The sequence below is a fragment of the Pygocentrus nattereri genome, chromosome 13, assembly GCF_015220715.1.
Source record: "Pygocentrus nattereri isolate fPygNat1 chromosome 13, fPygNat1.pri, whole genome shotgun sequence".
NCBI classification, from domain to species: domain Eukaryota; kingdom Metazoa; phylum Chordata; class Actinopteri; order Characiformes; family Serrasalmidae; genus Pygocentrus; species Pygocentrus nattereri.
In genome coordinates, this window is record NC_051223.1 from 39,024,443 (window position 1) to 39,051,441 (window position 26,999).

General features: G+C 42.4%; 1 protein-coding gene across 1 annotated transcript in view; it reads right to left on the reverse strand.

Moving 5' to 3' along the window:
* Positions 1-24,539, reverse strand: part of LOC108441022 (neuropeptide FF receptor 1) — a 34,085-nt gene extending 9,546 nt beyond the window's left edge. The window contains exons 1-2 of the mRNA XM_017720279.2: positions 24,378-24,539; positions 1,597-1,917 (exon numbers count right to left, since the gene is read on the reverse strand). Of these exons, the coding sequence (XP_017575768.1) occupies positions 1,597-1,917; positions 24,378-24,405 (349 nt within the window). The 5' untranslated portion in view covers positions 24,406-24,539. The remainder of the gene's footprint in view (positions 1-1,596; positions 1,918-24,377) is intronic.
* Between the last annotated feature and the right edge of the window lie 2,460 nt (positions 24,540-26,999).

The window sequence follows — 26,999 nt, forward strand, 5'->3', positions numbered from 1 at the left end:
CCCACGTTTGCATTTTATAAGAGGATTAGATAAACAAATCTGTGTTTGATGGTTCCACTCATTAATTATTGACGGTGTCATATGGACTCATGTGTAAAGACGTTCCAGTCATAATCATTGCAGAGCTGCAATTTAAAAAGCCGGTCAACCAAATCAGTTTCCTGGCAACACAATGCTGAAAGCAGCTGCTGCTGATCAGGTGAAAACATCCAATTAATCCTGAACAGCTCCTTAATTATCTGTCCACTGATCGCGAAGGCAGTGAACTCTACTGTACCTCACCGGCCAAAGATTACACTCATTACTGACATTTCTATAGAAATACTAGTAATTTGTCTCAAAGACAAATATAACCAGTGGAATTGGTGCACAATGAGTCAAAAGTTTGGACACAACTAGTTGAATTGCAAAAATGGGTGTATTTTACAGATTATATTTTGATGTAAAGCTTCTTATTCTCTTGGATATATTTTGGTTTTTCCATCTCAATTTACATGCCCAATCACAAGATAAATCATTCAGTAACTGCAATAAAAAAAAATGCAGGTTTTTTTTGTAAAAGTTTCCCTCAAATGAACAGAACGTGTGTTTTATGATCTCCACATATCACTATATTCTTACAATTTACTGCTGAAAGCAAAAAATCTCCACCGCTCTTTGTGTTGTTTTCTAAAAGTGATGTTTCCAGAGCAGATCGCTGAAGAGACGCCGTCTGTTTACAGTTTAGAGCCCAGATTTGGGGAAAAACGGGTCGACTTTCAGTAGAAAAACAAAGTTCAGCTTCTTTTATTATAAGGGTTTAAAATGACATCACCGTCTATTAGACTGGAGAGAAGAGCTACAGCCTCACACGACGCCCAGCTTCTGAATGGAGCTGATGGAATATGAACGTTCTGAAGTAAAGAATTTAACAAAGTGCATTTTGGAACCAGCGGTGGTTCCAAGGAGTTAAAATGGTTAATGCAAAATAAATGTTTCCAGTTGATGCAGATGTACTTAGATGTTCTGTTGATCCTGTAGATCTATTGTCAATGTTACTTTCATTACGCAAAACCTAACCTTACCCAACACCTAACCCTTTACCTTAACCTCATCTCAACACCTAATCCTAACCCTCACCCTGGTCCTAATCCTAACCCTAACCTTAATCTCAACCCAAATCCTAACTCTCATGTGCTTTTGACATGTTACTGAGAGTCTGTTGACTGTTTCATGTACAAATAAAACCTTAACAAAAAATACATTCAGTACTGTGTAAATGCTTTAGACACATAAAGGGCTTAAAACCAAGTGTCTGGGTTTTATTTTGTTGTTGTTGTTTTTTTTTCGTTAGTTTTTTTTTGCTTGCAATAAATAAAAAAAAAGTAATAAAGATTTTCTTGTTTTCAAAATACTTACATCTTGTGTGCTTGTGAGTTTGAAAAACAAAGCTTGGGTCCAGATTTCTTCTAAACCAGACATTTTCTGCAGAAAACTTTTCTACACTCTTCACCTCAAACTAAAGAAGAAAAGTATCAGAAAATCTGGACTGATTACTGCAGTAGCTCATTCACCTGTAATACGGTCATCGAGGAGCAAGTACTGTTATGAACTCACCTGTTATTAGGTTGTCAGCTAAAGTGATGGGCAGGCAGAAGATGCCCACCAGCAGGTCACTGATGGCCAGGTTGAGGATGAAGATGTTGGTGACCGTCCTCATCTGCTTGTTCTTCAGCACGATGAAGCACACCAGAAGGTTTCCCACCATGCAGAGGAAAAAGATGAGGATGTAGGCCAGGATGAAGATGGTGGCCACTGGTGCAGAATGCAGGTAATACGAGGAAAATGTGTAGTTCCTGTCGTCCGGTGGGAGGTTGGTGACGTTAATGCTGACGCAATCGGAGTAGGAGATGGTCAGATTCGTGTAGGTGGGCAACTCTGAAAACCAAACAGTGTACGTTACTCCCTTTTTAGAAACATTCATCCTGTACAGTAGTGGTTACCAACCCTGCGCATGGAGATCCACCTTCCTGAAGGCTATCATTACAGGCCTAATCCAGATCCACTTAATTATTGGCTTCAGAAGGCCTTGATTAGCTGAGTGAGGAGGGCTGGATTTGGGTTGGAGGTGAAACCCTGGGAAGAAAGATCTCCTGGAGGAGAGATGGTGGAGAGATGGTGACCACTGCTGTGAAGCAAGAGGGAAAGAAATGATACAGTACTTTCACAGTAAGAGTACGTCTCTTAATGGTATTGATGAGAGAAGTAATTATTACTAAATGGCTAATGTCACAACTAATTATTAACTAATGATAGAAATAGGAACTAACATTGTTTCAGATTTTATAATCATGACTAAAAGCTTAAATCATTTCTCAGGTAATCACTAACTGATGATACACTGCAAAAAATAGTAAAACCCCATTTCCAAAAAAGTTGGGACGCTGTGCAGAGTGCAAATAAAAATAGAATGAAACGATATGCAAAATCATAGAAACCATTTATTTAAAGGAAAACACCACAAAGACAACAAATCAAATGTTGAAACTGAGCAGTTTTATTGTTTTTTGAAAAATATATGCACGTTTTGAATTTGGTGCAAACAACTCATTTTTAAAAAGTTGTGCCGGGGGCCTGTTGACCGCTGTGCTTCATCACCTCTTCCTTAACAGCACCCTGTAAACGTTCGGGAACTGAGGAGACGCTGCTGGTAGTTTAGTGAAATGTTTTCTGGTCTTGTTTGATACAGAATTTCAGCTGCTCAACAGTTTCAGGGTGACCTGTCATATTTTTCATTTCATAATGTGCCAAATGTTCTCAGTATTGACCGGTCTGGACTGCAGGCTGGTCAGTTTAGCACCCAGACTCTTTTAATACAGAGCAGTGCTGCTGTAATACATGCAGAATGTAGTTTGTCATTGTCCTGCTGAAATAATTAAGGCCTTCCCTGAAAAAGACGTCGTCTGGAAGGCAGCAGATGGTGCCAAAACATGTATATATCATTCAGCATTAATGGAGCCTTCACAGATGAGCACATCACCCATGCCATGAGCACTAATGCCCCCTAAACCTAAACGGTGATGAGGCACAGGAGCTCATTCAGTGCAAGACTCATTCTACCGAAATGACCACAGAGCGCCACAGGAGGTCTTTCTTACCTGTGGCCATCAAACTCTATAACTCCTCCCTCAATATACAATAACTCAAAGGTGCAATAATTTGAACTGCTTTATACAGTATGGTTCATATTTATTATCACAGTCACTGCCAATTTACAGTAAATGTATGAATTTAAACGTGTACATATTGCAAATTTCTCTTTTTTTGTTTTGAAGTATTAAAGTTTTTATTCTTTTACATGAATGAATATTCTGATTCTGATTCTGATTTGTGTTCAGCATATGAGCAGTGTTACCTGAGAGTTCCAGGTCTTGCCTCAACTTCCACACATCACCTTAAGTGCCATTTCTAACATTAATAACATTAATGACCTATGGCCGCCGGAACCACGGTGGCAAGCAGGCATTCACCCCACCACTCTTTCTCAAACTTCCTTTCATTTGGTTTCGACTTGCGACTCCATGGGAATTCAGGCAGCACCAAACATCTAAGCCGCACTAATTAATGAGAGAATTCAACATCAGAGCATCTTTTTTTTCAGAGCCCATTTTGGCTGTACTGTCTGCACATCCTGCTGCTTTAACATTTCGCTCTTTATAAACAATCATTTCCTTTCAGGATTGTGGAGCATGTTTTTGGCCAAGCATCTGAAACCTGATCTGGTAAATTGAAGTTAGTAAGCACAGATGATGCGTATCTCTGTTTTCTGTTTTTCAGTTTTCCTTTAAGTACTGAGTTCTGCAGTGAAACTTCTACTACATCCAGCATTTTACAGCACAGGAACTCTGCTATATTTCCAAAAGTATTCGGTCGTCTGGCTTCACACACATATGAACTTGAGTGACATCCCATTCTTAATCCATAGGGTTTAATATGATGTCGGCCCACCCTTTGCAGCTATAACAGCTTCAACTCTTCTGGGAAGGCTTTCCACAAAGGTTAGGAGTGTTTATGGGAATTTCTGACCGTTCTTCCAGAAGCTCATTTGTGAGGTCAGACACTGATGTTGGACGAGAAGGCCTGGCTCACAGTCTCCGCTCTAATTCATCCCAAAGGTGTTCTATGGGGTTGAGGTCAGGACTCTGTGCAGGCCAGTCAAGTTCTTCCACACCAAACTGGCTCATCCACGTCTTTATGGACCTGCTTTGTGCACTGGTGCGCAGTCATGCTGGAACAGGAAGGGGCCGTCCCCAAACTGTTCCCACAAAGTTGGGAGCGTGAAATTGTCCAAAATCTCTTGGTGCTGAAGCTTTAAGAGTTCCTTTCACTGGAACTAAGGGACCAAGCCCAACTCCTGAAAAACAACCCCACACCATGATCCCCCCTCCACCAAACTTTACATTCGACACAATGCAGTAAGCATCCGCTGACCGCTCTGTCATTTTACGTGGCCGACCACTTCGTGGCTGAGCTGCTGTCGTTCCCAATCACTTCCACTTTGTTATAATCCCACTGACAGTGGACTGTGGAATATTTAGTAGTGAGGAAATTTCACGACTGGACTTGCTGCACAGGTGGCGTCCGATCACGGTACCACGCTGGAATTCACTGAGCTCCTGAGAGCGACCCATTCTTTCACTAATGTCTGTAGAAGCAGTCTGCAGGCCTAGGGGCTCGGCTTTATACATATGTCAATGTCAATTTATTTATAGAGCACAAAGATGCACTTATTTTATTGTACTGCACTCTGTATTGTAGTTTATTGTATTGTATCTTATTGTTATTGTATTGCATTGAATGGCTCAGAGTTCTGTGTTCAACTCCATTTCTTTTTCTCTCTGTGTCTGCAGTGACATCTTGTTTCTAGCAGTCTCTGAGCTCAGGACCGTCTTTTTCTCTAAGCTGTTGGTAACCAGCAAAGATACTTTGTCTAGATTGACCAAGCACTTCTTGTAAGTCGCTCTGAATAAGAGCGTCTGCTAAATGCTGTAAATGTAAATGTAAATTTTACACATTAGTTGACCAAAGTGCTGCACAAATACAAACATTAAACTACAGTACTAGTAAAACAAATTTAAAAGAGACAAAACAAATTACATGAAAGCCATGGAATAGTAATGAGCTTTAAGACTAGATTTAAAATGGGACAGAGTGGCCATGGAAGTGACGGGAACACCTGAATTCAATTATTGGATGGGGGAGTGAATACTTTTGGAAATATTGTGTGTGTACACACACACACACACACACACACACACACACACACACACACAGTTGGGGCAGTCGTGGGCTGGAGGTTAGGGATCCAGCCTCGTGACCGGTCGCCAGTTCGATCCCCAGTGCCGACAGTACATGACTGAGGTGTCCTTGAGCAAGACGCCTAACCCCCAACTGCTCCCTGGGCGCTGCAGATTGGGCTGCCCACCACTCCAGGCAAGTGTGCTCACTGCCCCCTAGTGTGTGTGTGCTCACTAGAGCGTATGTGGTGTTTCACTTCACGGATGGGTTAAATGAGGAGGTGAAATTTCCCCGTTGTGGGACTAATAAGGGTCTCTTAATCTTAATCTAACACACATATTATATATATATATATATATATATATATACTTTTTTAAGCAAAAATCTGCCAATACTGATATGATTTTGATGCCATTATTTATCTTATAAAGTACAAACCCAGTTCCAAAAAAAGAAAAGAAATGCTGGAAGTGATCTGCTCATAGCCTTCTCCTTATGAGATCCTCACCCAGCTGCTTAGAGGAGCTCATAGACTTTGGATGTTAGCATAATATTTGAAGAGTCCAAAAGTCTAGGTTTTGAGCTTACCAGTCCTAATGAGTCAGTTAAGGCCTAAAGAGCTCTAAGACTTTACACCTTTTAGTAATAATAATCTGTTTAATAATAATAATATTTATATGGCACTTTTCATTCTGGTGGCAGCTCAAAGTGCTTTACGGACAAAGGTGAAAAAAAGCTTAACAGTAATAGAAGAAACCACGAGTATTCATTTAAAATCATATAAAACAATAACACAGATCAGATTAAAGAGATAAACATCAAAGAGACGCAGAGTTTAACTGAAGCTCTGAGTTAAAGAGACGCAGTTTTACTGAAGCTCTGAGTTAAAGAGACGCAGTTTTATTGAAGCTCTGAGTTAAAGATCTGCGTTTTCAGATGTTTATTAAAACTGAGCTCTGAGCTCGGCTGTCTAATAAAAGCTGAACTGAGCTCCACAGTTTAGAAGCAGAAGAGCTGAAAGAGTCTCTCTGTTTTCTGTGCTTTACTGAAGGCGTTTGCAGAAGGTCAGAATCTGCAGATCTGAGATCATCAACAGACAAACATTCAGGCTTTAAAGTCATTTAGTGCTTTAAAAACCAGCAGCAGAGCTTTAAACTCTCTAACAGATCCAGGCGTTCAGTGCAGTCTGTAGACGGGGGTGATGTGATCTCTCTGTGTTGGTGCTGTGAGGATCCGTGCTGCTGTGTTCTGTACGGGTTCTATAGGATGGACCGTTTTCTCCAGTAAGAAGATCATTACAGTGATCAACTCTGAACAAACGAGCAAGTTTCTCTGCGTCGCTCTGAGAGAGAAAGGTCTGAACTTCAGTGATTTTCACCTGTGATAAGAAGCTGCTTTAGTGACCGTGTTTACGTGCAGATAAAACCGAGCTCAGAGTCTAAGATCACACCCAGGTTTCTACTGTAGATTTGGATTATGAAGCTAAAAAGCAGCGCATGCTGTAGTATTTTTTCTGGTATGTAAAATTAATCAAATCTAATTCAGCAGAAATTGTGTTTAAGTGGTTAATTGTGCTTAAAATTTTGCTTAAACCATACAAACGACAAATAACAACTCTGGTCTTATAAGGACGTTATTCCTTGATTGTGCATTATAGAGTGTTGACAGGTTATGCAATCATTGTTGTTCTTATTCAAAGTTATTCCAGCATGACTCACTGTAAAATAATCTTCAACCAGAAGAATAAAGGCACTCCTACTGTGGCTTATTCTCTACTGAAGCCACAGAACGCAAAGGAACATTGCATCTGCCCTATTCTGCATTTGATTGACGGCTGTTGTTTGTCTCTCATGATATGATTAATCTCTATTTTTTTTATTTCAATTCTAGGTTTATTACATTCTAATGCTTATTATTCATGAACTACACGGAAATCAGTGCAAAATAACTGAGTCATGCTTCAATTGTAGAAGTGAGGAACGGAGGCCTGGCAGCTCCTGAGCATTAAAGTGTCTGTTATCTTACCTTTAGAACTTGGTTCTCTTCTTTTCTTGTTTATTCTTAAACCCATAACTATAACGGTTCATAATTGAGGCCACATAAATTACTTAATTTGTTGTACATACTGTATAATTCTTAGTGTATACTGAATAATTAATAGTAGACACTGAATCATTTATGAAAGATGTTGAATAATCCATAGCAGATGTTGAATAATCCATAGCAGATGTTGAATAATCCATAGTAGATACTGGATAATTTATAGTAATACTGAATAATTCATAGTAGATATTGAATAATTCATAGTAGGTACTTAATTTATGGTAGATACTGAATAATTCATAATAGATAATGAATAATTCATAGTAAACACTGAATAATTTGTGGTAGATATTTAATAATCCATAGTAGATGCTGAATAATTCATAGTAGATATTGAATAATTAATTATAGGTACTTAATTTATGGTAGGTACTGAATAATTCATAGTAGGTACTTACTTTATATTAGATACTGAATAATCCATAGTAGATAATGAATAATTCATAGAAGACACTGAATAATTTATGGAAGATATTTAATCATTCATAGTAAATGCCAAATAATGTATAGTGATACTGAATAATTGATGGTTGATATTAAATAATTTATTGTACGTACTTAATTTATAGTAGGCACTGAATAATTAATAGTAGATAATGAATAATTCATAGTAGATGCTGAATAATTCATAGTAGATATTGAGTAATTCGTTGTAGGTACTCAATTCATAGTAGGTACTTTATAGTAGGTACTGAATAATTCATAATAGATCATGAATAATTCATAGTAGATACTGAATAATTCATAGTAGAATTATGTCAGTAATCCTTAGTAGAATATTCTCTCACTTCCGAGCTCCCACTGCCACAGTTCTTCCTGTTGTAATGCATTAATTCAGCTCGGTGGCCAGCCCTTCACAATAAAAGTCTTTGTCAGAATAAACTCAGAGAATAACTGCTGGAGGACAAATAACCCAGAATAGACATGTGCACATTTCTTAAACATGCTCCAATGTACTAAATAAGGTGTGCAATTTATTGTATATTTTGTAGTAGATACTGAACAATTCATAGATAATTCTGAATAATTCATAATTGTTATTCAATTATTTATGGAAATATATTAATAAGTGTGAAAGGAATAATAATCCTGCAGTCTAAGGCATTACTTTCATTTTGCTGAGTTCTTATTCTGTGTATTCCTGTATATAAAGCTGCCTTGTGTAAATTTGAGGCTGAAAAAGATGTTAACTATGACTCGTTTCCTTTGCTAAGGCTTGAATAAATGACTAATTTTTGCTGTTAATGGCATCATGCAGCCCAAATGATCATGAGTAATGTAACTGAGGCTCAGGTGCTCCATATGTGCTTTTACTGAAGACTGCAGCTCGGTTACTGTACTGACATGCACCTCCAGTTCTGCTCGATTTACAGGATTTGTACGTGATGCAATCAATCTGATTTTAATTAATCATTTTGGTTTTGGTCTGATTTGGTGCTAGAACAAGGTAGGGGTTTCTAATAAAGTGGCCAGTGAGTAGAAGCACAAGGTGTAAGGCTCCAGCCAGCCTCACCTGCCGCCAGCAAGGGTGATGGCAGCAAGGTGCCAAGTCCGCACTGCCTGCTGCCAGCAGAGGGCGACAGCGGCGAGGAGCCACGGACTAATTAGGCTCACTCGATACACCTGGGGCTGCCCTATTTAAGACTGTGGCAAATGGCAGTATTTGTCACACCTTTGTAGAGGGGTGACCGGTACGGTACCTAGGCTTTGAAAAATAAAGAAACAAAACTGCCCCAAAACCAAAAAGAGAAAGAAAAGAAGGATGAGAAAAGAAGTTGCCTCAAAAAATATAAAGAGAGAAGAAGAGGGCTGGAAAAACAAGAGAGAGTAATTGCCCCAAATTACTCACAAAAAAAAAAATCCAAGCCATACAAAAGGAGTTTGCTCTAAGAGCAAGCAAGTGAAGGAAAGCCTGCCTTCCCGTCAGAATCACGGTGGCAGTGTCTTTTATGTTCTCATTATCATTTGTTTCACCTTTCTACCTCAGCCTTTGTTTGAGCTCACTGGCTCTAGTTCCTCTGTTTAACGTTCCCACCTTTTTTCTTTCCCTTCCTTGAAGGGCTTCAACTGGGATGACCTGTGCATTTTTTTACAATGTCACAAACACACTCCGTTGCCCCTATAAACCTTCCTTACTCCCTTTTTCACTGGCTTTCAGTTCTGCACTTGGGTCTGCCTCCCCGACGTCCCGTAGCATAAGGTGGTTGTTTCTAATAAAGTGGCCAGTGAGCGGAAGCACAAGGTGGGTGTTTCTAATAAAGTGGCCAGTGACTAGAAGCACAAGGTAGGGGTTTCTAATAAAGTGGCCAGTGAGTGGAAGCACAAGGTAGGGGTTTCTAATAAAGTGGCCAGTGAGCGGAAGCACAAGGTAGGGGTTTCTAATAAAGTGGCCAGTGAGCGGAAGCACAAGGTAGGGGTTTCTAATAAAGTGGCCAGTGAGCGGAAGCACAAGGTAGGGGTTTCTAATAAAGTGGCCAGTGAGCGGAAGCACAAGGTAGGGGTTTCTAATAAAGTGGCCAGTGAGCGGAAGCACAAGGTAGTTGTTTCTAATAAAGTGGCCAGTGAGCGGAAGCACAAGGTAGTTGTTTCTAATAAAGTGGCCAGTGAGCGGAAGCACAAGGTAGTTGTTTCTAATAAAGTGGCCAGTGAGCGGAAGCACAAGGTAGGGGTTTCTAATAAAGTGGCCAGTGAGCGGAAGCACAAGGTAGGGGTTTCTAATGAAGTGGCCAGTGAGCGGAAGCACAAGGTAGGGGTTTCTAATGAAGTGGCCAGTGAGCGGAAGCACAAGGTAGGGGTTTCTAATGAAGTGGCCAGTGAGCGGAAGCACAAGGTAGGGGTTTCTAATGAAGTGGCCAGTGAGCGGAAGCACAAGGTGGGTGTTTCTAATAAAGTGGCCAGTGAGCGGAAGCACAAGGTGGGTGTTTCTAATAAAGTGGCCAGTGAGCGGAAGCACAAGGTGGGTGTTTCTAATAAAGTGGCCAGTGAGCGGAAGCACAAGGTGGGTGTTTCTAATAAAGTGGCCAGTGAGCGGAAGCACAAGGTGGGTGTTTCTAATAAAGTGGCCAGTGAGCGGAAGCACAAGGTAGGGGTTTCTAATAAAGTGGCCAGTGAGCGGAAGCACAAGGTGGGTGTTTCTAATAAAGTGGCCAGTGAGCGGAAGCACAAGGTGGGTGTTTCTGAAAATGTTTCCTTATTATCTGATAACTCAAAAACCTGAGAGGTTCAAAAACAGATTTCTTAATAATGATAATGCCCATCAGCTGCCAGCTACCTTAGGCCCCACAGCCATCAGGGGCCCACTTACAACTTCGGTGTTATTACTGTATCATTATGTTGTCTAAGGGGTCAGAGAAAAATGTTAATAAAAGAGAAAAGTCTTAATAAAGACCTGCATCATATCTCATACACATCTGGAGCCAAAAACTACAAAGAAAAAGAGAAGATTAGAAACCACTTATGATGACGCAGCAACAGCCTAGCAACACCTTAATCACTTGGAATACCATAGCAACAGCTTAACGTCTTATCCGATCATAATCGGATTTCTGCAGTTATCCGATCATTCAAATGGTCCTGTAATCAGCACACTCTGATTTCTTAGATCAGAGTAAGGTCTAGAAATCAGATAGAGGCTGGATTTTAGCTCAGTAATCAGATTTCTCAGTGCATGTGAACTCTGATTTCTGTGGATTTCTCAGGCTGAATGCATGTAAAAGCAATCATTGACCTAGCAAAACCTTAACAACCACCTGGGATACCATAGCAACCACCTCAGCAACAGCTTTGAAACACCATAGCAACCAAATGAAATGTCCTAGCAACCACCTAGAACACTATAGCAAAGAATGTTTAAACAACCGAACAACTGATGAAATAAAGTTAAAATAACCCAAGAATAAAGTCTGATTATAGACCCCCATCCTCCAACCATTCAGTGCCATATAAACTCAAAGTTCAAAAGTGTTTTCATGTAATTTTCTGACTTTGTAGTCAAACTAGGGTTTGTTTACAAACTTTTCTTTTCTGGTTTAAACTGTAACTAATTAGATCCCCAAACATCGGTGATATGCAAATCAGCCAGTTTTAAATTTATAAATCAGACAGCAGCCATTAGTAGTCATGTTCACATTCAGCCTAATAATCTGTTATTAATCCAACTAATAGCTCAATCAGAATAGAACACATCTATGTAAACACCTTAGTCGGAATAGTCTAGTCCGATTGAGGCCATTTGGAATACAATTTCTATCTGGTTGAACGAGGTGCGTAATCCTCTAAATAATCCGTTAAATAGAAGAATAATATCCGTGTAAGCGTCTGTATCCGATTATATTCCCTATCGGAAAGTTTCAGTCCGTTCTGCTTGTGCGTCGCGTCACAGTGAGAGTTTATGCCGTTCAACACGGCGGAGCAGAAACTGGTCTGCAGAGGAGACGAAGTTCATGCTCTGATCTTTAAAAGACGCCGGTGGGACGGACGTCCAGCTTATGCGTCTCAGAACACGACGTCTTCCTCTCGGCCTTCTTTAATAAGGACGTGCGAAGGACGTTTTCCTGAGTCTGACGTCATTTTAAAGCAGTTAGAAACAATCACTGCTCACTGCTGCTCATCTCACTCTGACTGGACGCACGTGATGCTCGCTGTCATGGTAACCATCTACTCTAAGTGGTTCTCCAGGCATGCATGTCATTTTCATTCTGATTGCTTGTAGTGAGCATGTAAATGAAGATTTTTCCATCGGATTGTTGAATAATGTGCATATTAACACCTCAGTTCAAATCTATAATTGAAATGTATTCAATCGGATTGGCAAAAAAATCTTTGCATGTAAACACAAACACTGTTAGTTAGCCTTTAATTTTACAGTAAACAAGATGTACTGTGAAGTTCATAGGCCTCCAAAAGCGCTGAGCCCCGAAACTTTTCTCAGACAATGTTCAGATTTCCTACAAGTCCCAACCGCTTTTGCAGGCACAGTAAAGACTTGTGGTGAAAGTGAAGAAATAAATAGCTTCTGTCAACAGGTTCTGAGTGATCTCCACAGTCGTCTCCACCGCTCTCAGCCAGATGTCGGTAGATACGAGCTCATTTGGTCTGCAGGTTTACGTTTTTTGTGCAAGGTGGATTCGTGAACCGGCTGATTGGTTTTGAATTGGCCTTTCATTGGATACTTGACTTTCTCTCCTCAATATCTCAGGAAATACACTTCCAAAAATTATCAAACCTACATTTTCACACTCCTGAGGGACAGAAGACAAACTGCAACCAATATTGAAATACAGATGACCAAAGCTTTAGCCATTAAGCAAACATCTAACAGTACCTATATGAGCTTGAGCATCATATTCCAAAACCACGGATAGTAATATGGAGTTGCCTGTGGCTGTAACATCTTCTGAGAAGCTTTCTGAAGATTTTGAAGTGTGTCTGTGGGAATTCATGTTCATTCAGTCAAAAGAGCATTCGTGAGGTTAGACACCGATGTTGGACGAAAAGGCCTGGATCACAATCTCCATTCTAGTTCATCCTAAAAGGTGTTCAGTGGGGTTGAGGTCAGGGCTGTGCAGGCCACTGGAGTTCCTCCACAACAAACTGGTCAAACCATGTCTTTTTTTTCTGCTTTCTGCTCAGGGGCTCAATCATGTTGGAACAGGAAAGGCTCTTGCCCAAACTGTTGAAACAAAGCTGGAAGCATAGAATTGTCTAACATGTATTTGTGAGCTGTAGCATTAACATCACACTTCACTGGAACTGAGCATCCCAAACCCTAAAGAACAGAACCATATCATTATCCCTCCTCTACCAAACTTTACAGCTGGCACAGTGCAGTCTCCACTACTCCAGAGTCCAGTGGCGGCACCTTATTTCACTCCAGCTGACGTTTGGCATTGCGTACAGTGATCTTAAGCTCATGTGCAGCTACTCAGCCATTGAAACCCATTTCATGAAGCTCCTGATGCTCAGTTCTTGTGCTTCCAGAGGCAATTTTCTTTAGTGATTCAACAGAGGACAGACACTGTGGGCACTCAGCGGCCCCACTCTGTGAGTTTGCATGGTCTACCACTTTGTGACTGACCTGTTGCTGCTCCTAGAAACTTACACTTACAGTTGTCTGGGGTACATCTAGCAGGACAGAAATTCCCCAAAATGACTTGTGGCAAAGGTGGCATCCTATGACGCTATCATGTCTTAAGCCTTCAGTTTGACCCTCTACTGCCAGTGTTTGTCTGTGGAGGCTATGGGCTTGATGTTAAACACCTGTTAGTAATGGGTGTGACAGACACCTGAACTCAGTAATTAGTATATGACTTTGGTCATAAAGTGTATTTCCCATTTATTTAGCCAAAATAAAGCAGAATCACATCACATTACATGTAGCAAAGAGAGCTGCAGCCTTTAACTAGGATTTGTGGTCCGTTTAAATGAAGTCGCTCTGTTGAATATGAGTGACTTGATGCGACAGACTTACTGTAGAAAGACATCCACATTATACACTGCTTGGATGGTGTGAAACTCTACTGATCTTTTCCTTCCCACATTCTGATACTCAGGTTTCCAGTCACATCTCAGCATGTCTGACTCACATCTCTTCACGGATGGCTGCTCAACAACTGAAGCTCAATCCTAGCAAGACAGAGCTGCTCTTCATCCCTGGATCTACAGGTCCTCACTGTGATCTTGCCATCTCATTTCAGAACTCCCTGGTTATTCTGTTTGAAGATACAAGAAGCTTTGATGTGACTCTAGATGAGCAGTTATCATTCTCACCTCATACTGCAAACCTGACTCAGCCATGCAGGATTCGCCTCTACAACATCCGGAGAGTTCGACCTTTTCCCTCTTGCGCTGGTTTCCGTCTGTCATCTAAAGGCAGGACTACCACAATGTTTGCCAAATCCCAGAAACGTAAATGTGACTTAACAACAGATATTTTTGTAATATATTTTGTTGTGGCTTTCAGGTGTGAGAAAATGTAGATGTGATTATTTTTGCACTACTTCATGAGATATTGAGGAGAGAAAGTGGAATATCCAGTGAATGTCCAATATAAAATGAACTTCATTGGTTTGTTATAGATACAGTCACACTGTGACAATATCAGGTTCAGCTCAGCTTTTTCAGTACTTCAGTAGTTGCCAATTAACCTAAACGTCTTTTGCAGCACCTGTGCTACACCAGGCTCAGGAAAGAAGCTGGAGGCAGGAGAAACATTTGTAGCAGCCATTTCAGTTTAATTTCCTCTCCAAATACAAACAAAACAAGTCAAAACCAAACCTAAGCTGGCCACTTTTCAGTGGCTTCAGATAAGACCTTTCAGTCCTTTTCTCTCCGTCACTGCGGCTGCTGCTTGTCCTGCTCTCTCCAAGAGGGAAAGGGAGCTTGTTGCATCCACTGGAATTAAACATGAGCCAAACTAAAGTGACCTCGCAGGTGGGTGGTGTCCAGAAAGCATGGCTCAGGACTCGCATGCTGCCCCCCAACTCACTCACGGTTCTCCTCTTCCCACCACCCTCAAACGCCTTCGTCCTCGCTTGGGGTTCGGGCCCCACCTTCCACGGTCGTCACTGGGGCCCAGGGGATGGCCATAAGCCACAGTCCTCTTTTTCAGTCAGTCTGTAAAGCATTTAACTGCCCACTCTGCTCATTTGTGGCCGATTCCAGTTTTAGTTGTTCTGCCATCACTGTAGAACCAGGATTTAGCTGCAAAGCAGTTGGTACAGCACAGGTAGAACGTCTCTTAACCTATCGGCTTGTGCCATCAGAAATACCTGCTGTATATTGAGTAATACAACACATATTTTCATAAGAAATTACCTTAACATTTGATTTTACATTCTGTATTGATGGTTTGTGTCTGATCTTTTTCTGTTTTGATACAAAACAATGACAAAAACGTCAAAAACACAAGTTAGGAATAAAGTGAGGGCACAACTTAACACGGGATATTTTATGTAGTCAAGCAGGTTCCAGAACGTGCTTTTGGTCATCTTCCCATTAAAAAAATATGATTTAAAATATCAACATCATCTGAGAATTTGGTTAAACAACCAAACAACAACAAAAAGCACCTCTAAGTTAAAAAAAAAATGCTTAAACGACCCACAACCTCCAACTGTTTGGTTCTTAATGAACCCAGTGAAGTTAAAAACAGTCACTTTGGCGTTTTAATGTCTTTTGCAGACTTAATCAAAATAATAAAGTTTGGGTGACACTTTATTCTGAGTGGCTCTTTTTAGATGAAGAAGTCAACAGACTCTCAGTAATATGTCAAAAACCTATGAGGGTTAGGATTAGGGCCAGGGTGAGGGATAGGATTAGGTCTATGTTGATGGTCAGTGTTAGGTTTTAGGGGAGGTTGGTAATATTAGGTTTTGCATAATGGAATACTTAATATAAGTGACGGATAAACAGAACATCTGCAAGATACACTAAATTACCAAAAGTATTCGCTTGTCTGGCTTCACACGCATATGAACTTGACTGACACCCCATTCTTAATCCATAGGGTTTAATATGATGTCGGCCCACCCTTTGCAGCTATAACAGCTTCAGCTCTTCTGGGAAGGCTTTCCACAAGGGTTAGGAATGTTTATGGGAATTTCTGACCGTTCTTCCAGAAGCGCATTTGTGAGGTCAGACACTGATGTTGGACGAGAAGGCCTGGCTCACAGTCTCCGCTCTAATTCATCGCAAAGGTGTTCTATGGGGTTGAGGTCAGGACTCTGTGCAGGCCAGTCAAGTTCTTCCACACCAAACTGGCTCATCCGTGTCTTTATGGACCTGCTTTGTGCACTGGTGCGCAGTCATGTTGGAACAGGAAGGGGCCGTCCCCAAACTGTTCCCTCAAAGTTGGGAGCATGAAATTGTCCAAAATCTCTTGGTGCTGAAGTTTAAGAGTTCCTTTCACTGGAACTAAGGGGCCGAGCCCAACTCCTGAAAAACACCCCCACACCATGATCCCCCCTCCACCAAACTTTACACTCAGCACAATGCAGTCAGACAAGTACCGTCTCCTGGCAACCGCCAAACCCAGACTCGTCCATCAGATTTCCAGACGGAGAAGCGTGATTGGTCACTCCAGAGAACTCGTCTCCACTGCTCTAGAGTCCAGTGGCGGCGCTTTGCACCACTGCATTCCACGCTTTGCTTTGCGCTTGGTGATGTAAGGGTTGGATGCAGCTTCTCGGCCATGGAAACCCATTCCATGAGGCTCTCTATGCTGTTCTTGAGCTGATCTGAAGGCCACATGAAGTTTGGAGGTCTGTAGTGATTGACTCTGCAGAAAGTCGGTGACCTCTGCTCTCTATGCCCCTCAGCATCCGCTGACCGCTCTGTCATTTTACGTGGCCGACCACTTCGTGGCTGAGTTGCTGTCGTTCCCAATCGCTTCCACTTTGTTATAATCCCACTGACAGTGGACTGTGGAATATTTAGTAGTGAGGAAATTTCACGACTGGACTTGCTGCACAGGTGGCGTCCGATCACGGTACCACGCTGGAGTTCACTGAGCTCCTGAGAGCGACCCATTCTTTCACTAATGTCTGTAGAAGCAGTCTGCAGGCCTAGGGGCTCGGCTTTATACACCTGTGGCCATGGAAGTGACTGGAACACCTGAATTCAGTGATTTGGATGGGGGACTGAATACTATGGAAATGTAGTGTATTCAGACGCTTCACCACTGCTACTGCACTGATATGTTGTTGACATGTCACTGATCATCTGTTAAGAGTTTAGTCCAGAAATGAAAACTGAGGCTCATACAGCACAAAGGAGGCCTAAACTGTTGAGCAGACGTTCTGCATCTCGTGTTTGAGTCTCGTCTGTGTGGTAGCGACTACTTTTCTGCTTCTGAAATTCTGTTCCGCCTGGATGCTCCGAGCTCTCTGTTAGGCCGCTGTCACTACAGTTTCATCACAACTGCAATTTTGGAAATAGCTGCAGAGCGACTCTGTTCTTGTGCAGAGGAGCGTCTCCTCTTTTTGGCTTTTTAAGCACCAGTACTGACTTGACTTTTCCGAATGTTTTGAAGGTCTGTTGTATCCTAGCTACAGAAATGACACATGTCTGCCCACTCAGAGCAGCGCCACAGAAAAAAGTCAGGAAGGCCTACGCAGTGTCACACATACCCACAGCACGTTTACATTAATTAGGGCTTTACGTCAGCGTTCCTGACAGCACAGCCAGATAGAAATCTGCACTTTCAGCATAATTTTAAACCAATCTATCTAAAGCAGAATGAACAGTTCTCAAACTACACTATTCCAGAGCTTCTGTGTCACATCATAGCTCAGGAGAAGGAGAAAGAGTTACGATCTTTCAGTTCAGCCTCTGGAATATAATCATTAACACGAGCCAGTGAGTGGAAGCACAAGGTGGGTGTTTCTAATAAAGTGGCCAGTGAGTGGAAGCACAAGGTGGGTGTTTCTAATAAAGTGGCCAGTGAGTGGAAGCACAAGGTAGGTGTTTCTAATAAAGTGGCCAGTTAGTGGAAGCACAAGGTGGGTGTTTCTAATAAAGCGGCCAGTGAGTGGAAGCACAAGGTAGGTGTTTCTAATAAAGCGGCCAGTGAGTGGAAGCACAAGGTAGGTGTTTCTAATAAAGCGGCCAGTGAGTGGAAGCACAGGGTGGGTGTTTCTAATAAAGCGGCCAGTGAGTGGAAGCACAGGGTGGGTGTTTCTAATAAAGCGGCCAGTGAGCGGAAGCACAGGGTGGGTGTTTCTAATAAAGCGGCCAGTGAGCGGAAGCACAGGGTGGGTGTTTCTAATAAAGCGGCCAGTGAGCGGAAGCCCAAGGTGGGTGTTTCTAATAAAGCGGCCAGTGAGCGGAAGCCCAAGGTGGGTGTTTCTAATAAAGTGGCCAGTGAGCGGAAGCCCAAGGTGGGTGTTTCTAATAAAGTGGCCAGTGAGCGGAAGCACAAGGTGGGTGTTTCTAATAAAGTGGCCAGTGAGTGGAAGCACAAGGTAGGTGTTTCTAATAAAGTGGCCAGTGAGCGGAAGTCCACGGTGGGTGTTTCTAATAAAGTGGCCAGTGAGCGGAAGTCCACGGTGGGTGTTTCTAATAAAGTGGCCAGTGAGCGGAAGTCCACGGTGGGTGTTTCTAATAAAATATTGAGACATTAAGCAACTAATTAAAGAAAATAAGTCATTATTTCAAGAAAAGTTAATATTTTGAGGAGATGAGTTAGTTCTATGTATTGAGTCAATATTTTGACACACTGGTGCCCGAGGCGGTGAAGGAGAATGAAGACGGAGGCATTTTCCCTCCTCTACTGTGTGGAAATGGGCTTCAATTCATTTGTAACGGTTTTGAGTGGGACTAAATCTCACTGATGAGCTAATGAACTGAACGAGTCCATTCAGAGCTGAGAGGACAGCATGCAGGACTCAGTGGGACTCAGCAGTGGGAGGAAAGCAGCAGAGCGTTCACATTAAAAATCTTTCCATTTGAACCGTAAACGATGTGGAATCTGAGCGCCTCTCGGATTTTCCATGAAAGACGGCTTGAGGCATGTGATGGGGAACCACATCAGCGCGGCTCTCACCGGCCACCAAGTACATACCGGCGGCTGTGAATGCTGATTTCACATGCGTGGGCTGTCAATGGAAAATCTCCTTCGCTTTGGTTTAATCCACACATTTAAAGTGACCTCGCTCCACATCTCCGATAGAAAACTGTAATCTAAAGACTTTCTCCCAGAAAAGACACGTCTGAATATCTGCTGCGTTTGTATTTATGAACATGTGCATGTGTAGCTCTAGGCTTAGATCTACACCAATCAGGCAGAACGTTCTGACCACCTCCTCGTTTCTACACTCACTGTCCATCTTATCAGCTCCACTTACTGTATAGCTGCACTCTGTAGTTCTACAGTTACAGACTGTAGTCCATCTGTTTCTCTGATACTCTGTTACCCTGTTCTTCAGTGGTCAGGACCCCATGGACCCTCACAGAGCAGGTACTATTTGGGTAGTGGGTCATTCTCAGCACTGCAGTGACACCGATGGTGGTGGTGTGTTAGTGTGTGTTGTGCTGGTGTGAGTGGATCAGACACAGCAGTGCTGCTGGAGTTTTTCAACACCTCAGTGTCGCTGCTGGACTGAGAACAGTCCACCAACCAAAAATATCCAGCCAACAGCGTCCTGTGGGCAGTGTCCTGTGACCACTGATGAAGGACTAGAGGATGACCAACACAAACTGTGCAGCAGCAGATGAGCTGTCGTCTCTGACTTTACATCTACAAGGTGGACCGACAGGGTAGGAGTGTCTAATAGAGTGGACAGTGAGTGGACACAGTGTTTAAACACTCCAGCAGCACATCTCCATCTATTCAGCCTATAGCACAAGCCCCACCCATTTACTCAGCCTGGACTGCTTTTAGAATGAGGCACAACCAATCAGAACAAGCTCATTTACATATGCTCTTAAAATGGTTCTTCAGGGAACCATGAACTCTCAAAGAACCATCTGCATGCTGAAGGGGTTCCTTCCCTGGTGACAAGGTTCTTCCACATATTGGAGAACATGCTGTAAAAGGTTCTATATAGAACCTTTTCGAGAAAAAAACAAAGGGTTCTTCTGTTGTATACATGCATGACAATAGAAGAACCCTATTTGGTGCTGTATAGAACCATGTACCACACATTTCACCATGCAGAAAACCATTTAAGCATGCAAATGGTTCTTTGAGTGTTCATGGTTCTATCTGGAGCCATTTTCTTTATGAAAGAACCCTTGAAGAACCAGCTTTTTTAAGTGTGTATATCAGTCTTATTAATCAACCAACCAGAGCAAAGCTCATTTGCATATATCAACTTTAAAGGCAGAGTCTGTTTAATTCTTAGGCTGAAAATAAGCATGAAAAAGTGAATTATGGCTGTTTTTGGTGTCAAAAGTGGACGTCAGATAAATAAAAATAAACTGTCGGCAAAAATGCAGAACATCAGCCCTTTAATATGTGTAAATACACACGTCAATCAGCTCGATATTCAGAAAGCCTGAAGGCCTCTGAACCTCAGCACGTCTCAGTAGAGACATGACTGACAGACGTTGATTGAAATTGACGCTGCAGCGCATGTTAAACGCCTCAATCTAACAGCTGAATAATAAACCAGACGATGACTGTTTGATCAGATCACTGCAGCGTCGTCAGCCGCTCTCTGTATTCACTCCTCATTTGTCCTCAAGGCTGTTAAATCAGCATCTTAATCACTTCAAGTTGCGTTTCGTCCATTTCGGTTTCAGAAATATGTTTCTGAGATTAAAGCAATAAGAGAGGTCTAATTTGCATAGTCCCGTCCCAGCCCCACCCCAAACCTGAGGAGCACAGGGAATTACAAATTAGATTTATGGTACCTGTTAATGTTAAATAACCTCTTCAGAAACTTGTAAACATTTTATGAATAGTTGTTATTTTCAAACATTGTTTCATTATGTTCTTAATTTCTCTATGGTGGCAGATCATTTTACTTATTTCTAGCATCGTTTCCGATAATTCCCATATTTCGGATAATTAATATCAGTCTTAATAATAAAAGTAATGGTAATCTTTACATAAAACAAGTACAAAATGTCAAGAATTAAGCTAAATGGTCCATAATGGGGAAATATATATAAAACAAAGCCTCATGGCTCTAAAACTTTACAGGAGAAGGAAAAAACCTACATTACTTTTCATGCAAGTCAGTGGAACCAGAGTTTTTGCCCAGTCATTTTGGGCTGTTTCTGTTGGTCCATTGTTCATGAAATTAATGTACAATGTAAACGACACCAGGCACCTTCAAATTATGTCAAAAACTGAAAACTGACAAAAATGGAGATATGTTTTCTTCCGACAAGAGCAGGATATATATATATATATATATATATATTGGAGATAAAGCCAGAGAGGCCAGGTTGAGATGGTTTGGACATGTGTTGAGGAGGAATAGTGGATATATTGGGCAAAGGATGTTGGAGATGGAGCTGCCGGGCAGAAGGAGAAGAGGTAGACCTCAGAGAAGGTTTATGGATGTAGTGAAGGTGGACATGGAGATGGTTGGTGTGAAAGTAGAGGAGGCAGTGGATAGGGCAAGATGGAGGCAGATGATCTGCTGTGGCGCCCCCTAAAGGGAGCAGCCGAAGGAAGAAGACAGCTGGTCGACCCCTTTGACCGTACACTTCAATACACCTGCAAGTTCAGCTACCTCATTCACACTGTGGCCTTTGGCACTCAAATGCATTCATAACATTAACATCTGCTTGGCGACCCATTTTCCACAGATCACATGATACACATTCACTGTACTGTGCCACCTTTTCTCAATCTATGAATCCCATCGCACACCTAGCAGGTATTATAGCCCGATCACCTTGTGCAGCGCCATCCGCAGGAGCCTGAAGTTACTACCACCTTAAACACACAAGGGGGCTTATATCTTATATAACCTGGGCTGCTTTTTGAGGGCAGCACAACAAAGAGCAGCCAATCAAAACAGAGCTCATTTACATATATCTTTAAGGCACAAAAGGGATAAAGAGATTTGCAAAAAAATCCATCCATCCATCCATCCATTTTCTAAGCCGCTTCTCCGTCAGGGTGCTGGAAATATGAAAATAGTCATATAAAATGAATTATGGCTGTTTTTTGTACATAAAACCACACAAATGTTATAAGAGGACCTCAAGGGAAAAAACAGAATACAAGAAAAATGGAATTCATAATTTGGCTCAAAATGAGAAATATTAGACATATCAACAAAATTTAAGTCTATTCAAATTGCCAGGATGTCATTTTTTATAAACCCTCAACTAATTTAAAAATGTGCACCGAAGAGGCACCAGTCCTGTCTATTGCCAAGAAGCCTTTTATTAAAAGGGTTACGGTTTCTCAATCCACCCCTGAGCAAGATCAAGGCTGGTCAGTTATCTGTTCTCTTTTCAACGTAAGAAAAAAGAACTATAATCAATGGAAAACTACACAAAAGCTTCCAGCACTGACTGTAATATCACATCTATTAAAACCGCCCAGTTCCAGCTGTAAAAAAAGAGTTCAAAAACTGATTTAAAGCTACAGAGAAAATAGGTCTCCTAACAACCACCTGGAAGAGCTGGTAGACCCCAAAACTACCAGATAAACAGCACCTAAAGCTTCCATCTCTGGGAGAGAGGAGAAGGTCAAGCTCCTTCAGATCTGAAAACATCCACAGGTGTTTCTGTCCATCCTTCCACTGTGAGAAGACCACTCAGCGCTGTGGGTCTGAAAGGACATGTAGCTGATCAAGAAGAACCTCACTGAGAAAAGGAGACGGACACATCAGACAAAGAAGCTGACCACCCCAGAGTCCAGACCTCAGCACCACTGAAAGGGTTTGATTACTTCATCAACCAGCTGATTGTGAAGTTCCTCCAGGTGAAAAGTTGGTATTTGTACCTTTTCATAACTGAATGTTTTAAAACAGAGCAGTAGAGTAAAAGCCTGGAGGCGAGGCGAGGCAGGGTGTGTGGAGTCAGTCCAGCTTAGAACAGATCATTTCAGTGGATTATGGTTCAGTTATGTTCCCTGACTGAAGGGACTGAGATGGAGCCTTGAGGGTTCCACCCCAGTGACGAGAGGGGCACTGACCCAGAGAGAGTCTAGAACCTTTATTTCTCAGAGTGTATATGTTGGTGTGTCTGCCCTGTGATGGACTGGTGACTTGTCCAGGGTGTTTTCTTTCTTCTGCCCAATGAGCGCTGGATAGGCTCCAGCTCCCCCCATGACCCAGGAGGATAAATAGCATCATATGAGTCACTGAGTCTATCACAGTCCTCAGCTCCACATGCCGAGTCCATTACAACAGCAGCTGTTTACAACCCAACAATTATGAATCATGCCTTCTATTTCAGAGCCACCCTGATGATGATGGTGGTGGTGGTGGTGGTGGTGGAGGTGGTGATGAAGACACATTTAGAAGCTTCATACATTTGTACTGAAAAAAGCAACAATTAATAGCAAAATCCCTGGTTTGATTCTTTAAAGAACCATATCCAACAGGTTCTCCATCACTTAGCCATGCAAAGAACCAATTAAGCCCACAACTGGTTGATTATGTTGTTGTGGTTCCACAGCAACTGGCAGTACCAAAGAACCCCTGAGGAAGCACTTTATTAATGACGTAATTGCAAGTACATTGAGGCAATTGCATTAGTTCATTTAGCAGACGCTCTTATCTAGAACAACGCTCTTAAGAAAAAAGCGAAGTTCTTTGAGCAATGCCATAGAGGAACCATTTAGGTTCTTTAAGGAACTATGTTTGTAAATGAGACGTGTTTTAAAAGTGTAATAAAAACTTTAAGGGTTCCTGCATTGTGTGGAGGATCTTGACGGTTAATAAAGGTTCCTCACATTCAAACATCTCATCTCTCTAGGGAACTGAAATGGTTCTTCAGTGGCATCGCTCAAAGAACCCCTGGTGGCACCTCTTTTCTTAAGAGTGTTGTTCTAGATAGGAGGGTCCACTAAACGAATGAATGACAATGTACATCACCAAATGTAAATGTAAACATTAATTGAAGTACTTTTTTTCTAAAGGTTCTTTAGGAAACCTAAAATGGTTCTTCAGTGGTATTGCTCAAAGAACCCCTCATGGAAGTATTGTTCTAGATAAGGTCTGCTAAATGAACAAATGTAAATGTAAACATTCATTAAAGTAGCATGATGCCACAGAACACTTTAGGGAACCAAAAATGGTTCTTCTGTGGCATCACTTTCATTTTTGATCCAGAGTGCTAAAGGGGGCAGAGGACCTGGAAAGATGTGAGAGAGCCGCTCTCAGCCTCTGCGTGAAGGAGTGAGATGACCGCGATTTCCCACAGCAGCAGGATGCTGAACTCACTCCACTCAGAGTGAAGAGACTCCGCGGGATCTGCTCCCGTTTATCCGCCCGTATCTCAGCAGCGCTGAATAAAACCTCCCACTGTTCAGCTTGAGCTCAGACAGAACCGCATCTGTGGGTTCTAGAGTAAACTGTGTTCTTTACCTTCATCGCCGCTGTGATCTGCTTCCATCTCTCATCTGCGGCTCCTGCGCTTCCCCTCCAGACACCAAAACACACAGCAGCCTCAGACTCACTGCAGCTCGCCTGAACCCGCCGGAGACGGAGAGACACTTCACTCCATCAAAGTTCAGGGAGAGAGAGGGAGAGAGAGGGGGGGGGGCGGAGGAAGAGAGAAAAAGAACGAGAGAGAGAGGGAGGAAGAGGAAAAAAAGAACGAGAGAGAAGGAGGAAGAGAGGGAGAGAGAGGGGGGGGGGCGGAGGAAGAGAGAAAAAGAACGAGAGAGAGAGGGAGGAAGAGAAAAAAAGAACGAGAGAGAAGGAGGAAGAGAGAAAAAGAGCGAGAGAGAGAGAGAGAGGGAGGAAAAGAGAGAAAGAACGAGAGAGAGAGTGAGGAAAGAGAGAGAAGGGAGGGAGGAGAGAGAAAGAGGTGAGAGAGAGAGGGGGAGGAAGAGAGGTGAGAGAGATGGTGAGAGGGAGGAAGAGAGAGAAAGAATGCAAAAGAGAGAGAGGAGAGAGAGAGAACAAGAGAGATAGAGAGGGTAGAGAGGGAGGAGAGAGAGGGGGAGAGGGAGAGAAAGAGAAATAGAGGAGAGAGGGGGAGAAAGAGAGAGAGCGAGAGAGAGAAAGAGAGAGAGGGAGGAGAGAGTGCGAGAGAGAGAGAGAGAACAAGAGAGGGAGAGACAGAACAAGAGAGAGGGAGAGAGAGAGAGGGTGAGAGGAGAGAGAAAGAGGTGAGAGAGAGAGACGGAGGAAGAGAGGTGAGAGAGATGGTGAGAGGGAGGAAGAGAGAGAAAGAACGAGAGAGAGGGAGGAAGAGAGAGAGCGAGAGAGGAGAGAGAGAGGGTGGAAGAGAGAAAAAGAACGAGAGAGAGAGAGGGTGAGATGGAGGAAGAGAGAAAGAACAAGAGAGAGAGAGAGGAGAGAGGGGGGAGGAAGAGAGAGAAAGAATGAGAGAGAGAGGAAGGTGAGAGAGATGGTGAGAGGGAGGAAGAGAGAGCGAGAGGAGAGAGAGACAGAGAGGAGAGAGAGAGGGTGGAAGAGAGAAAAAGAACGAGAGAGAGAGAGGGTGAGATGGAGGAAGAGAGAAAGAACAAGAGAGAGAGAGAGGAGAGAGGGGAGGAAGAGAGAGAAAGAATGAGAGAAAGAGGAAGGTGAGAGAGATGGTGAGAGGGAGGAAGAGAGAGAAAGAACGAGAGAGAGGGAGGAAGAGAGAGCGAGAGGAGAGAGAGACAGAGAGAACAAGAGAGAGAGGGAGGAGAGAGAGAGAGAGAGAGAGAGACAGAACAAGAGAGAGAGGGAGGAGAGAGAGAGAAAGTCCTTAAATATCCTCAATCTAGGATCAATCTTCCTAAAATTCACTCAAGAATCTTCTTACATTCTCAATCGTTTAATTAGGATAATAAAATGCAGTGGATCTTAATTAACAGCACGTCTTTGGTGTTTTGCTGTTTTAGTACATGTTGTGCTCAAATGCATTGACAATAAAATGCGATGTCCTTAACTGAACTCCTCCAAAAGAGAACCCAAAGAACCTCGTCTAGACTATCGCCGACACTTTAAACGTGATCTAAACCACTTCTTAAAAATGGTTTAATAACATCTTACAAACTCACATAACTCAACAACTAAAACTCCCTCATTCCTCGAGTACAAACCTTCACGCAACCTCCTTAAAAGCATTCCATCCACCGGTCACTCAAAGGCTGTAGGTCCTCTCCGCACCACTAAGAGGCGCTCTGCTCTCACACACAGTCCCACTCAGCATTTTGATCCAAAACATCTAGGAAAGTTCTGGAGAAACACCTGGAACTGAATCCTAAACCTCAATCATTAAACTCCTGCGAGATCCTCACCGGTCCTGCAGCGGCTCTCCACCCAGAACCAACAGAGCCGTCTCTCAGACAGGCCTGTATTTATTCAGTCTCATCACGCTTTCTAAACCAGATCAGATCTCAGCGTGGCTCCGTCCGCCTGCTGCGGCCACTCGTTTAGCTCCTTTCAGTTTGTCTCTTTTTCCATTTCCAGAATTAATCATCATACGCTTTATTTGCATAATTCAGCGACCCACATCATCACATAGAGGATATATGTTAGTTACGTTCAAGGGCTCCTAATCCCACATGTATGCCAATACAAGGATCTGTAAAACTTTCATATCAGTTCATCTCATTTTAGAGTTTGGAAGAGATATTTCTTCTTTTTATTTTTAAGTGCTGCGAATGGCGTCTTATTTACGCCCTTCTGAGTCTTGGTTCCTCTCAGTGCCTCTTGCTCTTAGGGAGTTTCTCCTGCCACTGGCGCCACTGGCGGCGCTCATCGGGGCTCGGACCTGGATTTTTCGGTAAAGCTGCTTTGTGACGACACCTGTTGTAAAAAGGATTGGATTGGAGGAAATGATTGACAGGAAAATGCAATGTCCTTTACTGAACTCCTCTAACACAGCACTGGAATAACCTCCTATAAACAATCCCATTCTCTAAAACAAACTGGAGAAATAACCTCAGATTACATTAATCCCATTCTATAAAACAAACTGGAGAAATAACCTAAGGTTACATTAACCCCATTCTCTAAATCAAACTGGAGAAATAACCTCAGGTTACA